The sequence below is a fragment of the Pristis pectinata genome, chromosome 33 (genome assembly GCF_009764475.1).
Source record: "Pristis pectinata isolate sPriPec2 chromosome 33, sPriPec2.1.pri, whole genome shotgun sequence".
Lineage (NCBI taxonomy): Eukaryota > Metazoa > Chordata > Chondrichthyes > Rhinopristiformes > Pristidae > Pristis > Pristis pectinata.
In genome coordinates, this window is record NC_067437.1 from 4,255,883 (window position 1) to 4,272,539 (window position 16,657).

General features: G+C 46.7%; 1 protein-coding gene across 3 annotated transcripts in view; it reads right to left on the reverse strand.

The window, feature by feature from the left end:
• The window catches only part of LOC127585498 (transient receptor potential cation channel subfamily M member 4-like), a 51,531-nt gene extending 35,227 nt beyond the window's left edge, over nt 1–16,304 (reverse strand). For 2 of the 3 annotated variants that reach the window (XR_007958514.1, XM_052042994.1), the window contains exons 1-6: nt 16,198–16,304; nt 11,506–11,573; nt 8,140–8,317; nt 4,415–4,595; nt 1,723–1,889; nt 852–1,029 (exon numbers count right to left, since the gene is read on the reverse strand). Coding sequence is in view for 2 of the 3 variants with exons in the window: in XM_052042994.1 (XP_051898954.1) it covers nt 852–1,029; nt 1,723–1,889; nt 4,415–4,595; nt 8,140–8,317; nt 11,506–11,573; nt 16,198–16,224 (799 nt within the window). In the remaining variant the exon portion in view is untranslated. The remainder of the gene's footprint in view (nt 1–851; nt 1,030–1,722; nt 1,890–4,414; nt 4,596–8,139; nt 8,318–11,505; nt 11,574–16,197) is intronic. The other variant, XM_052042995.1, reaches the window with a different exon arrangement.
• Nucleotides 16,305–16,657: the final 353 nt, after the last annotated feature.

Below are 16,657 nucleotides of genomic sequence, written 5' to 3' on the forward strand. Positions count from 1 at the left end.
CTGTTTACACTAATCCTACACTAATAGTGGCTTTTATTTAATTGAGGCTGTATTGCAATAGTGACCTGTCTCGTGGATGAGGTTAGGTCTTGTTGTTATGGGTCTGTGGTATGTGGGGCATGATGTGTACTTTGTGATGTATGATGTCTGACATGTAACATCGGGTGTGTAATGTGGAGCGTGCAGTGTGTAATGTCTAATTGCAGTGTTTTGTGTGTGGTGATCAGTGAGTAATATTTGGTGTGTTAAGTCTGGTCCGTGAGACCTGACATGTGCTGTCAAAACGTGACATCAATTACATCAGGCCTGTGTGTGTGGCATCTGGTATGTGATCTCAGCTGTACAATACCCAATTGTGGTATCAGCCTGTGATGTACATTGGGCAGATTCTGATGTATACATCAGGTGTATAGCCTGTGGCATAACATGTCAGGTCTGTAACATCTGGTGTGTGGTCTCGTGTGCAATGTGCAGTGTGCAAGGTCTGATCCATGAGATCTAGTGTGTACCAGTGGGTGGGGTACACGTGCACCCTAGATACATCCTTCCGTAAGGGGGTAGGAAGTTCTGGGAGTTTCTGCAGTGACATCCATTCACCTTCAGCGGAGTGAATCATGTGTCTGTGGAGTAACAAGGAATGGGCTGGTTCAGTGTCCCAGAGGCTCACAGTGAGTGATGAGCAAGAGTGAGGCAGGGTGATTCCTTCGGCTTTGTTTATTATTCTTTTGCACGTTGGGGACAATTTATGGTGATAGTGAAAATGGAAAAAGACTTAGAGAGAGCAGAGTGAGACAGACGGCCCTAGTGATGGAGGGAAACAGAACAAGTTGGCTCATCACGGCAATACATACCGCCAACTCCTGTCCTCTGGGTCAGTATATGTTCTTCCAGGCGAGCTTGGAACTGGATCTCGCCGCCCATCTGATTGTTGGTCCCGTTGTCCACCAGAAGGAAAGCGGAGTAATTGTCATCTAGGGCGTGCTGCGCCTCTTCGTCGTTGCTCACTGTGTATCTCACGGGGAAGGAGCCCTGGGCAGTCATCAGTACAGGTGAGAACCAGTCCTGGCCTTGGAGATACTCAGCCCCCTCACACTCACACTCCCATTCCCACACACACACACTCACTCCCATTCCCACACACACACTTACTCACACTCCCATTTTCTTGCACATACACATATGCTCACTTACACTCTCACACACACACTCACATTCACAGACACACACACTCACATGCTCATACTCACACCCAGTCACTCACACTCACACACACAGTCATATCCACATCCTCGCACACATTCTCACATACACACACACATTCTCACATACACACTGGCACACACATTGTCACACTCATGTGCGCATTTTACACTCATACTCCCCACACACACACACTCTCACATTCACACATTCACTTACACTCATACTCACACAATTCACACACTCAGATTCACACTCACCACTCACACATTCAACCAGACAGATGACAGAAGCCACACATTCACACACTTAAACTTACAGTCACACTTACACAATCATACACACACGGACATGTATTCATAAACTCAATCAGACACGCTCAAACACACATACACATACTCAAGGACACATCCATATATATACTGACCATAGACACACACACACACACACACACACACACACACACACACACACACACACACACACACACACACACACACACATTTTACTGTATACTATTACCTTAGGGTTCACAAGACGATTTTTATTGTACACTATTCCCCACGGTGCGATTCCCATGGCAACCACCTTGGTGGCTGTGTGTGTGCTTGCGGTGGCGTGATCACGCACTGCCTCACCAACATACTTGCCAATCCCCACCTGTAGCCCGCTCGTCATTATCCAGGCTCCTGCAGACGGAACCACAAACAGGAGACAACAATGAGTGAGAGGAAACGACTGAGTCAGACCGGGTACTGCCGAGCAATGCAGTAATACAGAAAAAGCGGCAGAGAGGACAATTTCCATTCACGGTGCATCTTTGGTACTAGATCTTGCATCTTCGTAGCAAGTTACTGCAAACTCCAATAACCTGCAATCCCATCATTTGGAAATCCTGACAATTCAGCACCTGACTCCTTGGACCCATTCCCACACTCACTTTAAACACAAAGGGACCCGTTCCTTTCAAACTCACTGGGGTCCTGTTCCCAAATTCAAATTCACTTAGTTTACTGGATAATTTATGAAACCAGTGTGTAACGTCTAACAAAAAGTGAATTACATTTGTTTGTGTATTAATAGGAGTGATACCCAATTATCTTGAAAATCCGCCAACACCTTTCACGTTTATACAGCCAATAAAGAACTTGTAAAATGTTGTCACTGTTGTTGAGCAGGAAACATGGCAGCTAATTAGTGCATGGCAAGCTCCCACAAACAGCAGCTCGATAAAGGCAGGAGAATCCATTTTTAATAAAGTTGATTGAGGGATAAGTATTGGCCAGGACACCAGGAATAGATCTGCTGTTCTTTGCAACAGAGTGCTCCAGCATGGAAACAGGATCATCCGAGGTTTCGGGAGTTAGAGAACTTTTGCACCCATACTGGGCTTTGGCTTAGCATCTTTTCCAAAAGGTAGCATTGTCAACAGTGCAGCACTCCCTCACTACTGCGTTTTAGCATCAGTCAAAGTCGAGTTTATTGTCACATGCACAGGTACAATGAAAAACTTACTTGGAGCAGAATCACAGGCACATAGCATCAGATAAGCAGCATTCACAAGAAAAATATAAATTAGACATAAATTATACCCAATTTTTACAAGAAAGAACACAATTAGAACAAATAAGAACAAGGTTCATTTTAGTGCAAAGTGATCAAAGTGGTCATGGTGTTGCTAAACTGTAGTGATTAGTGGTGTGCCGGTTGGTTCAAGAACCGAATGGTTGAAGGGAAGTAGCTGTTCCTGAACCTGGTGCTGTGGGACTTCAGGCTTCTGTACCTCCTGCCTGATGGTAGTTGTGAGAGGATGGCATGGCCCGGATGGTGGTCAGTCTAGAGTTAGTTCCCTGGATCCAGGTGACAGCCTGTAGAGGTGCAGAAGAGATTCGCCAGGATGTTGCCTAGATTGGAGCAGTCCAGTTATAACAAGAGGTTGGATAGGCTGGGTTTGTTTACCTTGGAGGGAGGAGGCTGAGGGGTGATGCTGATGACATTGTACAAAGTTATGAGTTGATAAAGTAGATAGGAAGAATTGTTTTCCCTTGATGAGCATGTCATTGGACATAGATATTGGGGAGAGGTAGGAGGTTCAGACGGGATCTGAGGGAGGGATTACTTCGCACAGAGAGAGGTTGGAATCTGGAATGTACTCCCAGAGGGACTGGTGGAGGCAGGTACTCCCATAATACTAAAGGAGCATCCAGACAAGCACTTGAATCACCAAAGCATAGAAGGCTATGGACCAAATGTAGGTAAATAGGAACAGTATAGATAAGTACAATGGTCGGCATGAACAATATGGGCCAAAGTGCCTGTTTCAGTGCTGTTTGACCCTATGACTTCATGAAGTGGGACCTGAACCCATAACCTTCTGGGAAGTGCTGTCTGAGTAGCCTGGGTGAGTAAATGCAGAAGGCACACACTGCAGCTAGGGCGTGCCAGTGGTGGAGGAGACGAACAACTGCACTGAGTACAGAAGTTGGGACGTTACGATGCAGTTGTACAAGACATTGGTGAGGCCGCATTTGGAGTACTGTGTACAGTTTTGGTCACCCTGCTATAGGAAAGATGCCATTAAGCTGGAAAAAGTGCAGAGGAGATTTACAAGGATGTTGCCGGGACTCGAGAGACTGAGTTATGGAGAGAGGTTGGGCAGGTTGGGACCTTATTCATTGGAGCACAGGAGACTGAGGGGTGATCTTATAGAGGTGTATAAAACAATGAGGGGCATAGACGGGGTGAATCCACACAGTCTTTTTTCCCAAGGTTGGGGAATCAAGAACTAGAGGGCAGAGGTTTAAGGTGAGAGGGGAGAGATTTAATAGGAACCTGAGGGGCAACTTTTTCACCCAGAGGGTGGTCAGTATATGGAACGAGCTGCCAGAGGAAGTGGTTGAGGCAGGTACATTAACAACATTTAAAAGGTACTTGGACAGGTACATGGATAGGAAAGGTTTAGAGGGATATGGACCAAACACAGGCAAATGGGTCTAGCTGAGATGGGAATCTTGGTCAGCATGGACTAGTTGGGCCGAAGGGCTGTATGGAGAGCCAATTGCCTACCTTGGGCCGAAACCTTCTCTCGAGACTTGGAAATATTCAATGTGGTGACAGCAAACTTTGCCTATTTTCTGGGCATTGAACAGCTGATTAATTTATATTTTGAAGAGTGTCAAATCCAGAAAGAAACAGCGGTGAAAGGTGACCTCACCAGTACTTTGTGCGGCCTTGACTAGGCCCTGCCGGAGGATGTCCTTCAACCAGGCCTTCATCTTCAGGTTTGCATCTCCACCCACAACAGAAACGACGAGGTTGGGCGGTGGGATCCTCCAGGACTGGGTGATCAGGTTGTAGACAATGGCCGGATCCGTGTCCGGAGAAAGTCGGACAAACTATGAATGAGACAGGAAAGTAATAATCTTTACATCTCTGTAGCGCCGTTCCCATCCCCGGATGCTTTACAGCCAATGACATTCTTCCCAACTATGGTCACTGTTGAAAAGCAGGAAGTGTGACAGCCAAATTTATGCACAGCAAGCTCCCACAAACAGTGATGTCGTCATAACCAGGTAGTCCGAGATAAAGTTCAGTGAAGGGTGAATATTTGCTCCAAGGCATCAGCAAAAACTCCTCTTCAAGATGTTCCTATCTGATTAAGGGGCAACACAGTGGCACAGCTGGTAGGTTTGCAGCTTCACAGCGCCAGTGACCCAGGTTTGATCCCAACCTCCGGTGCTGCCTGTGTGGAGTTTGCATGTTTTCCCTGTGGCCACGTGTATTTCTCATGGGTTCTCCAGTTTCCTCACATACCCCAAAGACGTGCGGGTCGGTGTGTTAATTGGCCACTATAAATTGCCCCTAGGGTGTAGGTGAGTGGTGGAATCTGGGGGGAGTTGTTGGGAATGTGGGAGAATAAAAAAATGAGATTAAAGTAGGATTAGCGTAAATGGTCAGCATGGACTCAGTGTGCTGAAGGGCCTGTTTCCGTGCTGTATCTGTCTATGACTCTACGCTGCATGGTGTCCTTTACCCCACCGGAGAGAGCAGGCTGTCTTGGTTTAACAGCTCACCCAAGAGACGACACCTCTGAGTGTGCAGGTCTCTCTCAGTGCGGCGACAGACTGTCCATCTGGATTTCTATGTAGAGCAGTCAGGAGCTGAAGGTGAATCGGGAATTTCCTGGCTGGGAGATGAGACTACGAGTGTAACAGACATTTGTCAACGCGGACACCTCCGTCCCCTCACTGTGGGAGTTGCCGCCTTCCTCTGCGTTCTCAGCTTTTGCCTCTCTCATGGAGGGAGCTGCCCAAGGGCTTCGATCTTACCACCCAACCCACCCCAGGGGGTAAGGTCCTGAAAGGCCGAGGGAAACAGGTCAGCTATCATCTCATCAGATGGCAGAGCAGGTTTGAGGGACTGAGTGGCCTTCTCCTGCTCCTGGTCTGTGTGTCTGTCTTACAGGAATCAGCGAAGACTTGAAAAGAAGTTTCAACTGGCCCTTTGAGAAAGAACAAGGGCAAAATGTTAAATTGGAGAGCATGATCAAAGCGCTAGCACATGTGGGGTGGACAGAACGATCTCTGTCTGATCTGTAAAGTACTTTGTGTTAACTTTTCAAAGGTTGTGTTTACTGCCAGCATGTATTACCCATCCGTAATTGCCCTTGAACTGTGAGTTGTTAGACTGCTTTAGAGGGCTTGGAGATGCTTATACGTCACCAGACTTCCTTTACCAAAGGTTATTAGTGAACCAGATTGGGTTCGTACAGCAATCTGGCAGTTGATTAATTTACTGATTTGGAAATAAAACTGGAACTTAAACAAAAAGAGAGCAGGGCAGTGCAGCAGGTAGTTCAGCTGCCTCCCAGCTCCGGAGACCTGGGTTCAATCCTGACCTCAGGCACTATCTGTGTGGAGTTTGCACGTTCTCCCTGTGACCGCGTGGGTTTCCCCCCGGGGTCCTCCGTTTTCCTCCCACATCCCAAAGACTTGTAGGTGTGCTAATTGGCCACTGTAAGTCAAGTCTTAGTTTAGGTAAGTGGCAATAGAATCAAAGAGGAGTTGATGGGTGTCTGTGAGAGAGAGAATGAGTTGTAGGGGTGCAGGGAAATAAGGAGAGGGGGAATGGGAATTTTGGAAGCCAGCATGGATCTATGGACTGAATGGCCTCCTACATTGTAATAGGTAAGTATTCAATTAATTGACAAGCAAAATACTGCAGATCCTGGAAATCTAAAATGTGATCAAGAAATTTAGAAAATACTCGAAGTACCATATGAGTGAAGGGTCATCTGTTTCTCTGTCCACTGATCTTGAGCATCTCCAGTCAATTCTGTCTTAATGATTCAAATTTTACTTCCCCTGGTGGGTACAGCGGGATTTGAGCTCAGTCCTCCAAGGCCACTGTTTTAGTCACAGTGCTGCTGCAGCCCTGTCCTTAGCCAGAGGCAACTTCCTGTTGCTAGGCAGGTGAATCACACACTTTCAGAGCGTGACTGCGCTGCTCCCTGCTTCTTCAAAAAGTTTTAACTAACTTGTCTGTTCTAGAAAAATCAGTCAAGTCCTGATCATGCGCTCGGGCAGTTCCCAGCTGGCTGCTGACAGGAGAGACTAGGCTGCCTTCCATTTCTTAAGGATCCGGGCGTGACTTGAAAGGCCAGCACTTACTGCACGTCACTCACTGAACTGGGTGAGAGTGAGAGAACTCCACATCTCCACTTTCTGTATTTCACTCTCAGCTCTCCACTGGATGCCTACCCTGTTCCACTCATCCTGCTCTCTCTGTCTGACCGTTTACACTGTTCCAACAAGGCACAAGGTAGGTTTGTGAAGCAGGCCTTCACCTTCTGTCTGGGCACATTCCAACCCTTGGGATTCAGTACTGAAGTCAACAATTTCAGATACCCAGCTTTTCCTGTTTGTGTCTGAACTGGCCAATTCAGCTGGAAACTTTTTGCTCTCTCTCTGAAACACTGATCATTTCCAGCATTCTCTTTTGTTTCAGATTGCCAGCAACCACTATGCTCTGCGCCTCACTGTTCTAACATGTTCCCTTGCTTTTTCCTCTCTCTCAAATTGCCCAAATTCGTCTTTTAACTAGAAAGTAGCCAAAAATTGTGTCACCTGGAAAACCGTAGTCTCCACCCTATCACAAACATTTCTCTCTGTTCCCTCAATCCCTCCCCCTTTCTGCAATTTAAATACGTTTGTCTTCTCACTTCTCCAGTTCCAAAGAAGGATCATCCACCTGAAACATTAACTCTCTCTCTCTCCCTCTTTTTCTCCCCACAGACACTGCCTGAGTGTTTGAGTCTTTATTTCAGTTTTTTTTTATTTTTAACATCAATGCAGATGCTGATTCTTGTCAAACACACTGCAGTCAATATCCACGGAGAGTTTTATGGCAGGTTAGAGGTGAAAGGTGCAAATCCCACTCCAGAAAAGTGTGTAAAAGACAAAGGTTAAACCTCTATGCAATGGTGAGGGAAATGCTACACTGTCTTTTGGAGGTGAAATTTAAACCAAAACTGTGCCTGTCTTCCTACAAACATAGGAAATCCTGTCATGCTGTTGTAGAGTCATACAGGAGGGAAGAAGGCCCTTCAGCCTATCAAGACTGTGCTGATCATCACGCATCCATTTATCCTGATCCATTACTAATCCCACTTAATTCTCTCCACACTCCCATCAACTCCAGCCAGATTTTATCCCTCACCTACACGCAAGGGGCAACTTACAGAGGCCAATTTACCAAGCCACCTGTACAGTTTTGAGATGAGGTAAAGGAGTTAATTTGTGGCAAGAGGCTGAGATTAGTTGGATGATTCCCTCAGAGAATCGACACAGGCTCGATGAACCGAAGGGCCTTGGTTGGTGGTCAACTCCTCCTGTCCAGTGTGAAACGCGGTGAGGGGAGATGGAGGCCGGACATCCCTACCTTTCCATGTCTCCGCCCCTTCCCGAAAAACTCCACATCCCCAAAGGCGTCAGTCGGCTCCTCTGTCGTGTGCTCAGCTGTGTTCCACCTGCTGACGATTGCCGCTCCGAAGTTGTCCTCGGTGGCGACCGCATGGTGGTGTTCCTTCGGGTAGCCACATTGGCAGAGGTGCTGCCTGCTGAACGGGAAGTGGGGAGATGAGTTCGCTGGACCATGGAGACAGAACACAAGAGTGCAGTGAGGGAGGGGGTGGAGAGAGGGAGAAAGGAAAGGAGAGTGGAGGTAGGTGGAGATGGCTGGATAGAGGGACAGTGAGAGAGGAAGCAACAGAGATGATGATAGAACATAGAACATTACAGCACAGTACGGGCCCTTTGGCCCACGATGTTGTGCCAACCTATACAAACCTAATCTCTCCCCCACCTCCCATAACCATCTATTTTTCTTTCATTCATGTGCATGTCTAATAGTGTCTTAAAATGACCCTATTGTATCGGCCCCTACCACCACCCAAGTCAGTGCATTCCAGGCACCCACCACTCTCTGTAAAATATCTACCTCTGGCATCTCCCCTGAACTTTCCTCCACGCACCTTAAATGGGTGACTTCTAGTATTGGCCATTACCACCCTGGGGAAAAGATGCTGGATGTCCACTCTATGCCCGTCATAATCTTATATACCTCCATCAAGTCTCCTCTCATCCTCTGTTGCTCCAAAGAGAAAAGTCCCAGCTCGCTCAGCCTATCCTCATAAGACATGTTCTCCAAGCCAGGCAGCATTCTGGTAAACCTCCTCTGCACCCTCTCCAAAGCTTCCACATCCTAGCTACAATGTGGTGACCAGAACTGAACACAATATTCTAAGTGTGGTCTAACCAGGGTCTTATAGAGCTGCAATGGGGGACAATAGAGGAGGACAATGGGAGGAGAGAGGGGAGACAGGTAGAGAGAGAGAGAGGACGCAGAAAGAGGGAGAGTGAGAAAATGTAGAAGAGTGATTGGAAGAGAGAGAGGGGAGAGAGTAAGAGAGAAAAGAGTGAGAGAGAGAGAGACAGTAAAAGAGTGGAAAAGACAGCAAGAGAGGGGAAAGTATAAAGCTAAGGGAAAGAGAGAAAAAGGAGTGAAAAAGAAATTCAGAAAGAAGGGAGAGAAAAAGTTTCTGCAGACCATCACATCAGGACTCACAGTCGTACAAGAAAACAGACTCTTCACCCATCAAGTACCCATCGATGCTAATTCCATTTCCCACACTCAGTGGTCTTCTATGCCATCATGTTTTATGTGTTCATTAAAATATGTATTAAGTGTTGTAAGTACACGTCTCCAGGCAGTGTGTTGAAAATTTGAATCATCTTCAAATTCCCGCTAAATTTCCTACCCCTTAGCTTAAACTGACGCCCTCTGGTCACAGACACTCCTGCTTAGGAGAGATGTTTCTCACTATCTACCCTACCTATGCCCCTCATAACCTTGTATATTAGGTCGTTCCTCAGCGTCCTCCCCACCAAGGGAAACAAACCCCTCTATCCAATGTCTGCTCATAAGTGAATCTCCTCTGCACCCTCTCTAGCGTAATCACGTCCTTTCTCCCTGAAAGTGGCTACACAGGTTGATATGGTGGTAAAGAAGGCATATGGCATGCTGGACTTCATTAGTCAAGGCATTGGGTTCAAGAGTCAGGAAGTTATGCTGCAGCTTTATAAAACTTTAGTTAGGCCGCATCTGGAGTATCGCATTCAGCTTTGGTTGCCCCGTTATAGGAAGGATGTGGAGGCTTTGGAGAGGGTGCAGAAGAGGTTTACCAAGATGCTGCCTGGATTAGAGGGCATGTGCTATGAGGAGAGGTTGGACAAACTTGGGTTGTTTTCTCTGGAGCGGCAAAGGCTGAGGGGAGATCTGATAAAGGTTTATAAGATTATGAGAGGCATAGACAGAGTAGAGAGCCAGTATCTTTTCCCCAGCGTTGATATGTCTACTACCAGAGGGCATGCATTTAAAGTGATAGGGGGTAAGTTCAAAGGAGATGTGTGGGGCAAGGTTTTTACACAGAGAGTGGTGGGTGCCTGGAATGTGCTGCCTGGGGTGGTGGTGGAAGCAGATACGAGAGGGACGTTCAAGAAGATCTTAGGCACATGAATGTGAGGGAAATGGTAGGATATGGACATCGTTAGGCAGAAGGGATTAGTTTAGTTGGGCACGATTACTAACGTAATTGGTTTGGCACAACATTGTGGGCCGAAGGGCCTGTTCCTGTGCTGTACTGTTCTGTGTTCTACGTTCTATAACGTGGCAAGCAGAACACACAACACTCCAGCTGTGGCCTAACCAACATTTTATAAAGTTGTCCCATGACCTTCTGGCTCTTATATTCTAGGCCCTGGCTAAAATGGCAAGTATCCCGTACACCGTCTTCACCAGCTTATCTAGCTGAGCTGCCACCTTCAGGGATCCTCGGACTTGTGCACCAAGGTCCCTCTGTTCCTCAGTACTTCCCAGGGTCCTGCCAGTCATTGTGTATATCCCAGCCTGATTAGTCATCCCAAGACGTATCACCTCTCATTTTTTTTCAGGATTTCTCTACCATTTCTCTACCTATTTTACTAACTCACCGATATTCTGTAGCCAAAGACTACCCTCCTCACTCTCAACCACACCACCAATCCTCATGTCATCTGCAAACTTACTAATCATACCTCCAATTCCATATCCAGGTGGTTAATGTATACACCAAACGGCTTCTGCTTGGCTTCAGCCAATGAAATGCATTTTGAACTACAGATATTGTTGTAATTTAGGAATTGCCAATTTTGCACAGCAAGATCCCATAGTCCCTTGATAATGACTTTTAGGCATGTTGATTGAGGGTGATAAGTGATTATATGGGAGAGAACCTCCTGCTCTTACTGAAAGTGCCACTGTGGAATTTTTTATATTCACCTGACTGGGTCTTGGTTTAGTGTTTGGTACAGAAGTCCACAGCTCTGGAGTGTAGCAGGGATGATGAATGTTGTTGGATTGGGTTTGGAAGTGTGTTTGGAAGCCAGACTGAGAGTTAACATTCACTTCACATGATGTGCATTGTCTGTGTAGTCCAGACTTTCCCTTACAGGTTGTTTTATGGATCCCTCTACGTACCCCACAAACAACCCTCTGCTTCTACCCACACTCTCCCTTTATGCCTTGCCTGTGTATCCCTGTCCTCCTCGCCTACGTCCCCAACATTTCCACGGTGATGCTCCGTATTTTCCCGAAGTGTGTTCCCTATGTATCCTTCAGCTCCCGGGAGTATCCTCCATGCCTAATGATGGTATCTTCTCCGGCCCCCCGACCACTCGTTACCCTGGCCGACCGCACCTGACCCTTTACCTTTGGGCACTTGTGTCCTCAAGGAAGGTGGAACATGTTTTCTTTTTAATCACCTTGGGTATCCAGCTCTGTTAGATATAAACACACGGATATCAGTGGAGTTTGGTACCTTGATGGGTACTTTGGACATTGAATGGGTAGATATGACCTGGTGATACTGTGGCTCCAAGGTTAATGAACAATAAAGAAGTCTGACATTAATACAGCACCCATCACAAACTCTGGAAGCCTGATGTCGCACAGTGAGAGCATTTGCTGCCTCACAGCTCCAGTGACCCAGAGCACCCAGAGGAAACCCACATGGTCACAGGAGAAATAACCCAGATTGCCACTGCTGTCTGTGTGGAGCTTGAACGTTCTCCCTGCGACCAACTGAGTTTCCATCAGGTGCCCCAGTTTCCTCCCACGTCCCAAAATGCGCAAGTTGGTAGGCAAATTGGCTGCTGTAAGTTGCCCCTAGTGTGGAGGTGAGGGGTGGAATCCGGTGGATGTTGATGGAAATGTGAGTAGGATTTGTGTAAGTGGGTGCTCGAGAGGCAGCGCAGAGTTGGTGGGCCGAAGGGCCTGTTTCTGTGCTGTATCGGTCCATGACTCTACGATTCTTTGGTAGTCTCCGCAACGTGCTTAAAGTCACAACGCTGCCTGGTTCTGCCCTAGGCTCATGTGGGGATGTGTGGGACTTCCTTTCTTTTTCAATCTTTTAATTAGTTTCCAAATTAATACAGATTAATATATAACATCAATGTTTGTACATGTAATACAAAGGGATCAGGAGAACAATCATGGCATAGATAATCATAAAGAAAAATAAAATATAAAAAAATCTGTAGATCCAACGATCTCTTAGTAAATGAATATAATATAAAAGAAAGGAAAGAAAAAGATTTATTACATAAATAAAAAAAAGAAAGAGAAAAAAAATCCCCAAATCAATAAGAAAAATTATAAACAATATGTCAAACCAAACTAAATTAAACAGAAAAAATTCAAAAAAAACCAAAAACCAAACAAAAAAAAAGAAAAAAAAAGACTGGACTAAAATTTCTCAGTAGAAACTGAGCAATATTATGTCGTCAACTCCGTTCCTCTTGGGACTTCCAATGTCAGCACGGCTGGCTGCCCCTGGGAGAGAACTGGCAGGCCATGAATCCTCTGTTTCACCTGCACACCCGCCCCCAACAAATTTCCTCCACCAATCCATAAAACAACCTGTAAGGAAGTATATTACAGATGCACCATAGAAAGCATCCTATCCACCATGCGTCACAGCTTGGTACGGCAACTGCTCTGTCCGTTACCGCAAGAAACTGCAGAAAGTTGTGGACACAGCTCAGCACATCACGGAAACCAGCCTCCTGTCCATTGACCCTGTCTACACTTCCCTTAAAGTGACTCCTCAATGAAAAGCCAACATAATCAAGGAAACCCTCCAACCCCGGGCATTCTCTCTTCTCCCCCGTCCCATTGGGCAGAAGATACAAAAGCTTGGGAACACGTCCCACCAGGCTCAAGGACAGCTTCTATCCCACTGTTATAAGACTCGTGAGCGGACCTCTTATCCAATAAAGATGAACTCTTGATCTCCTAATCTACCTCATCATGACCCTTGTACTTTATTTGTCTACCCACACTGCACTTTCTCTGTAACCGCAACACTATATTCTGCATTATTTCTTTTTTGTACTACCTTGATATACTTCTGTATGGAATGATCTGTCTGGAAGGCATGCAAACAACATATTTCCACTGTATCTTGGTACGTATGACAATAATAAACCAACTACCAATTAAAGCAGGACTCTCACTACACTGGCTCATTTACAGTAGGAGCCTGGGCTTCCACCCCTCCCCCTACATAGACCTGTAGGTTCTGCCCCTGTCTCCAACCTCCACACCTCTGAGTTAGTGAGATACAGTAAACTCCAGTAGCCCAGCAACCTCAGAACTTTGGTCATGCCAGACTGACAGATTTTCAGGGGTGGGGTGGCATGTCTCAGTCATGAGGAGAGACTGGACAGGCTGGGCTTGTTTTCCTTGGAGCAGAGGTGGCTGGGTGGGGACCTGATACAGGGAGACAGAATTATGAGGGGCATAGATAGGGTAGACAGAAGGAAAACATTCCCCGTAGTGGAGTTGTCTATAATCAAAAGATATTAGTTTAGGTAAGGAGTAAGAGGTTTGGATGGGATATAAAGAAAAGATTATTCACCCAGAGGGTGTTTGGAATCTGGCTGAAGGGATGGTAGAGGTGGAGACTCTCACAACATTTAAAAAAGTACCTGGGTGGGGTGAGCACTTGAATTGCCAAGGCAGGGAAAAATACAAACCAAATGTGGGTAAATGGGATTGGTATAGATGGGTACGATGGTCAGCATGGATATGGTGGGCCGAAGGGCCTGTTTCTGTGCCATATGACTCTATGACCCCATTGGATGTTACTCCTATTAAAATCCCAACCTACTTTTAATTCAGAGACACAAGACAGGCACATGTGTATGCAGGGAATGGAGGGATATGGACCATGTGCAGGCAGAAGAGGTTAGTTGAATTTGGCATCATGTTCGTCCCAGACATTGTGGGCCGAAGGGCCTGTTCCTGTGCTGTACTGTTCTATGTTCTATAGTAGAGAATTCCTAAGATTCACAATCCTCTGGGAGAAGAAGTTCTTCCTCATCCCCTTCTTAAATGGTCAACCCCTTATCCTGAAACTGTCCTCCCAGGGGAAACATCCTCTCAGCATCTAATGAAGGCCGAGGTAGACAGACGGAGACACAGGAGACTGCAGACGCTGGAATCTGGAGCAACAAACCATCTGTTGGAGGAACTCAGCGGGCCGAGCAGCATCTGTGGGGGGAGAGGAATTGTCGACATTTCGAGTTGAGCCCCTGCATCAGGACTGAGAGACAGGACTCAGTCCTGATGCAGGATTTTGACCTGAAACACTGACAGTTCCTCTCCCCCCACAGATGCTGCCTGACCCACTGAGTTCCTCCAACAGATGGTTTGTTGCTCCACTTATAATTTACTTCTTTTTATTTTTTGGAGCTTTGTTGTAGTGAAATGAGGTGGGGTCAGGGGGTCAGTTGAAGGTTCAGCCTCTCTCTGGCTTTCCCAGGAACCTTCTCTGGTCAGCCAATTGTCTGATAGGACTTGCTAATGAAGCCCTCTATAGTCAAATAGCAGGCCTAACATTCAGGGTCCTACACTCAACATTAAGCACGACTTGGTGAGGGTTCTGAGTGGTGCCTCAGGTCCATCGAGTGGGAGGCCTCAGATGAGGAGGGGAGGGAGCAGAGCAGGAATGAGGTGGTTCCCCGGGGATGTGAGTCACAGTGCAGAAAGGTTTGCCGTGCCTTTTCAATGAGGAGTCACTTGAAGGAGGCAGCCTGAGTGCAAACACAAACCTTTTCGCCCTGCTCACTGTGTCAACACTCGGAACAGTGAGAGCCACGCCAAAGTGTCAGCAGGTAATGGGTAAATATCCCCTCAAAGGAACACATCAGCAATCCAAGGTTCATGCAGTATAAGTGAAAGACCACAGGCTCCTGAGTAACTCTGAGAGACACAGGAGGAAGGACCCCTCGTGTGGCCAGCGCACTGCCATTCCCAGGGGCTCTGAGGAAACATATATATGGGAGCGGCTGCTGTGAGAAATGTCATAATTAACACAAGCATCTGGAAAATATTCAATGCAACAAGTAGGTATAGCTCCTATAGTGGCAGTATAAGATAAGATATCTTTATTAGTCACATGTACATCGAAACACACAGTGAAATGCACCTTTTGCATAGAGTGCTCTGGGGGGCAGCCCACAAATGTCGCCACGCTTCCGGCACCAACGTAGCATGGCCACAACTTCCTAACCCATACGTCTTTGGAATGATATAAAACTAGAGCATGCAGGGAAAGGGGTAAGAGGTTTGGAGGGATCCTGAGGAAGAATCATTTCATCCAGAGAGGGGGTTGGAGTCTGGAACACACTGCCTGAGGGGGTGGTGGAGACAGGTACTCTCACAACATTTAAAGAGTACCTCAAGCAGCACTTGAATCACCAAGTGCTGGTAAGTGGGATTGGTATGGATGGGGACAATGGTCAGCATGAGGTGCAGTGAAAAGCTTTTGCTCTGTGTGCCATCCTGACAGATCATTCAATGCAGAATTACATCGAGGCAGTAAAAAGAAAACAGAACCTGAAGCTCACTGTGCTGGGTCCAGCCCTCTCTCTCCCTCCCTGTGGGAGTGCCCCTGTGGAACAGTGCCCCAGAAGTGGCACATTCTAATCTGGGTGGGGTGGGAACCCACTCAGATAACCGAATCTGCCTGATGAAGGTGTCCCAGTGACTATCAATGCCACCATTAGACAAACTCTGCTGAAAACAGGCAGCCTGTCAGGTGGGGCTTATTAGATGTCAGAAGCTGTTAAGTGATGTTCATCAAATTATTTAAAATCCATTTCAATTTCCTCTACACTGCAAAACACAACATAGAGAAAGGAACTTCCTTCAGAGAGACAAAAGACAGAGAAAATAGCAGATCGTCATTAAAGAACCGGAAACAAAATTAAGATTTTGTCTGATTAGATTTCAGACATTTTGTTGCTTGCCTCCTGATGAGATCTGTTTCCCGGAGCCAAAACATGTCCAAACAAACCCTAGCATTCCACGGTTTATAGACAAATTCAGAAACTGTACCTGATCTGTCTGCAGCTGGTTGACCATGGTTTTCAGGAGCTTCTTGACACAGGCACGTCCTGTGGCACAGTAGCTGTCTTCTTCCTGTTTCTTGAAGGAGGAAAGTGTGTGGCTCACTCGGGAATGCAGCTGAGGTGTGTGCTTGAGGTCAACACAGACCACACCTGAGCTGAGTTACAACCTGTCGTACTGCGAGAAGGCAAGCTGCCTTTCCGAAAGGCAGGCTCGGGTTAACAGGACAAGAATGTGACAGTGTGAATGTCCAGAGGCCACAGATTCAAAGCACTGGGAAAGGAGTTAAGGGTTCATTAGGGAAAAGCCCCTTCACACTGGTTAGGGTTCTGAATTATCTGCTTAGTGGAACAATGGGGACAGATTCAGTGGTGGTCCTCAAGAGGGAATCAGATACACACTTGAGAATCAAAGGGGATTTGGGGAAGGAACTGGTGGGTGGGATTCA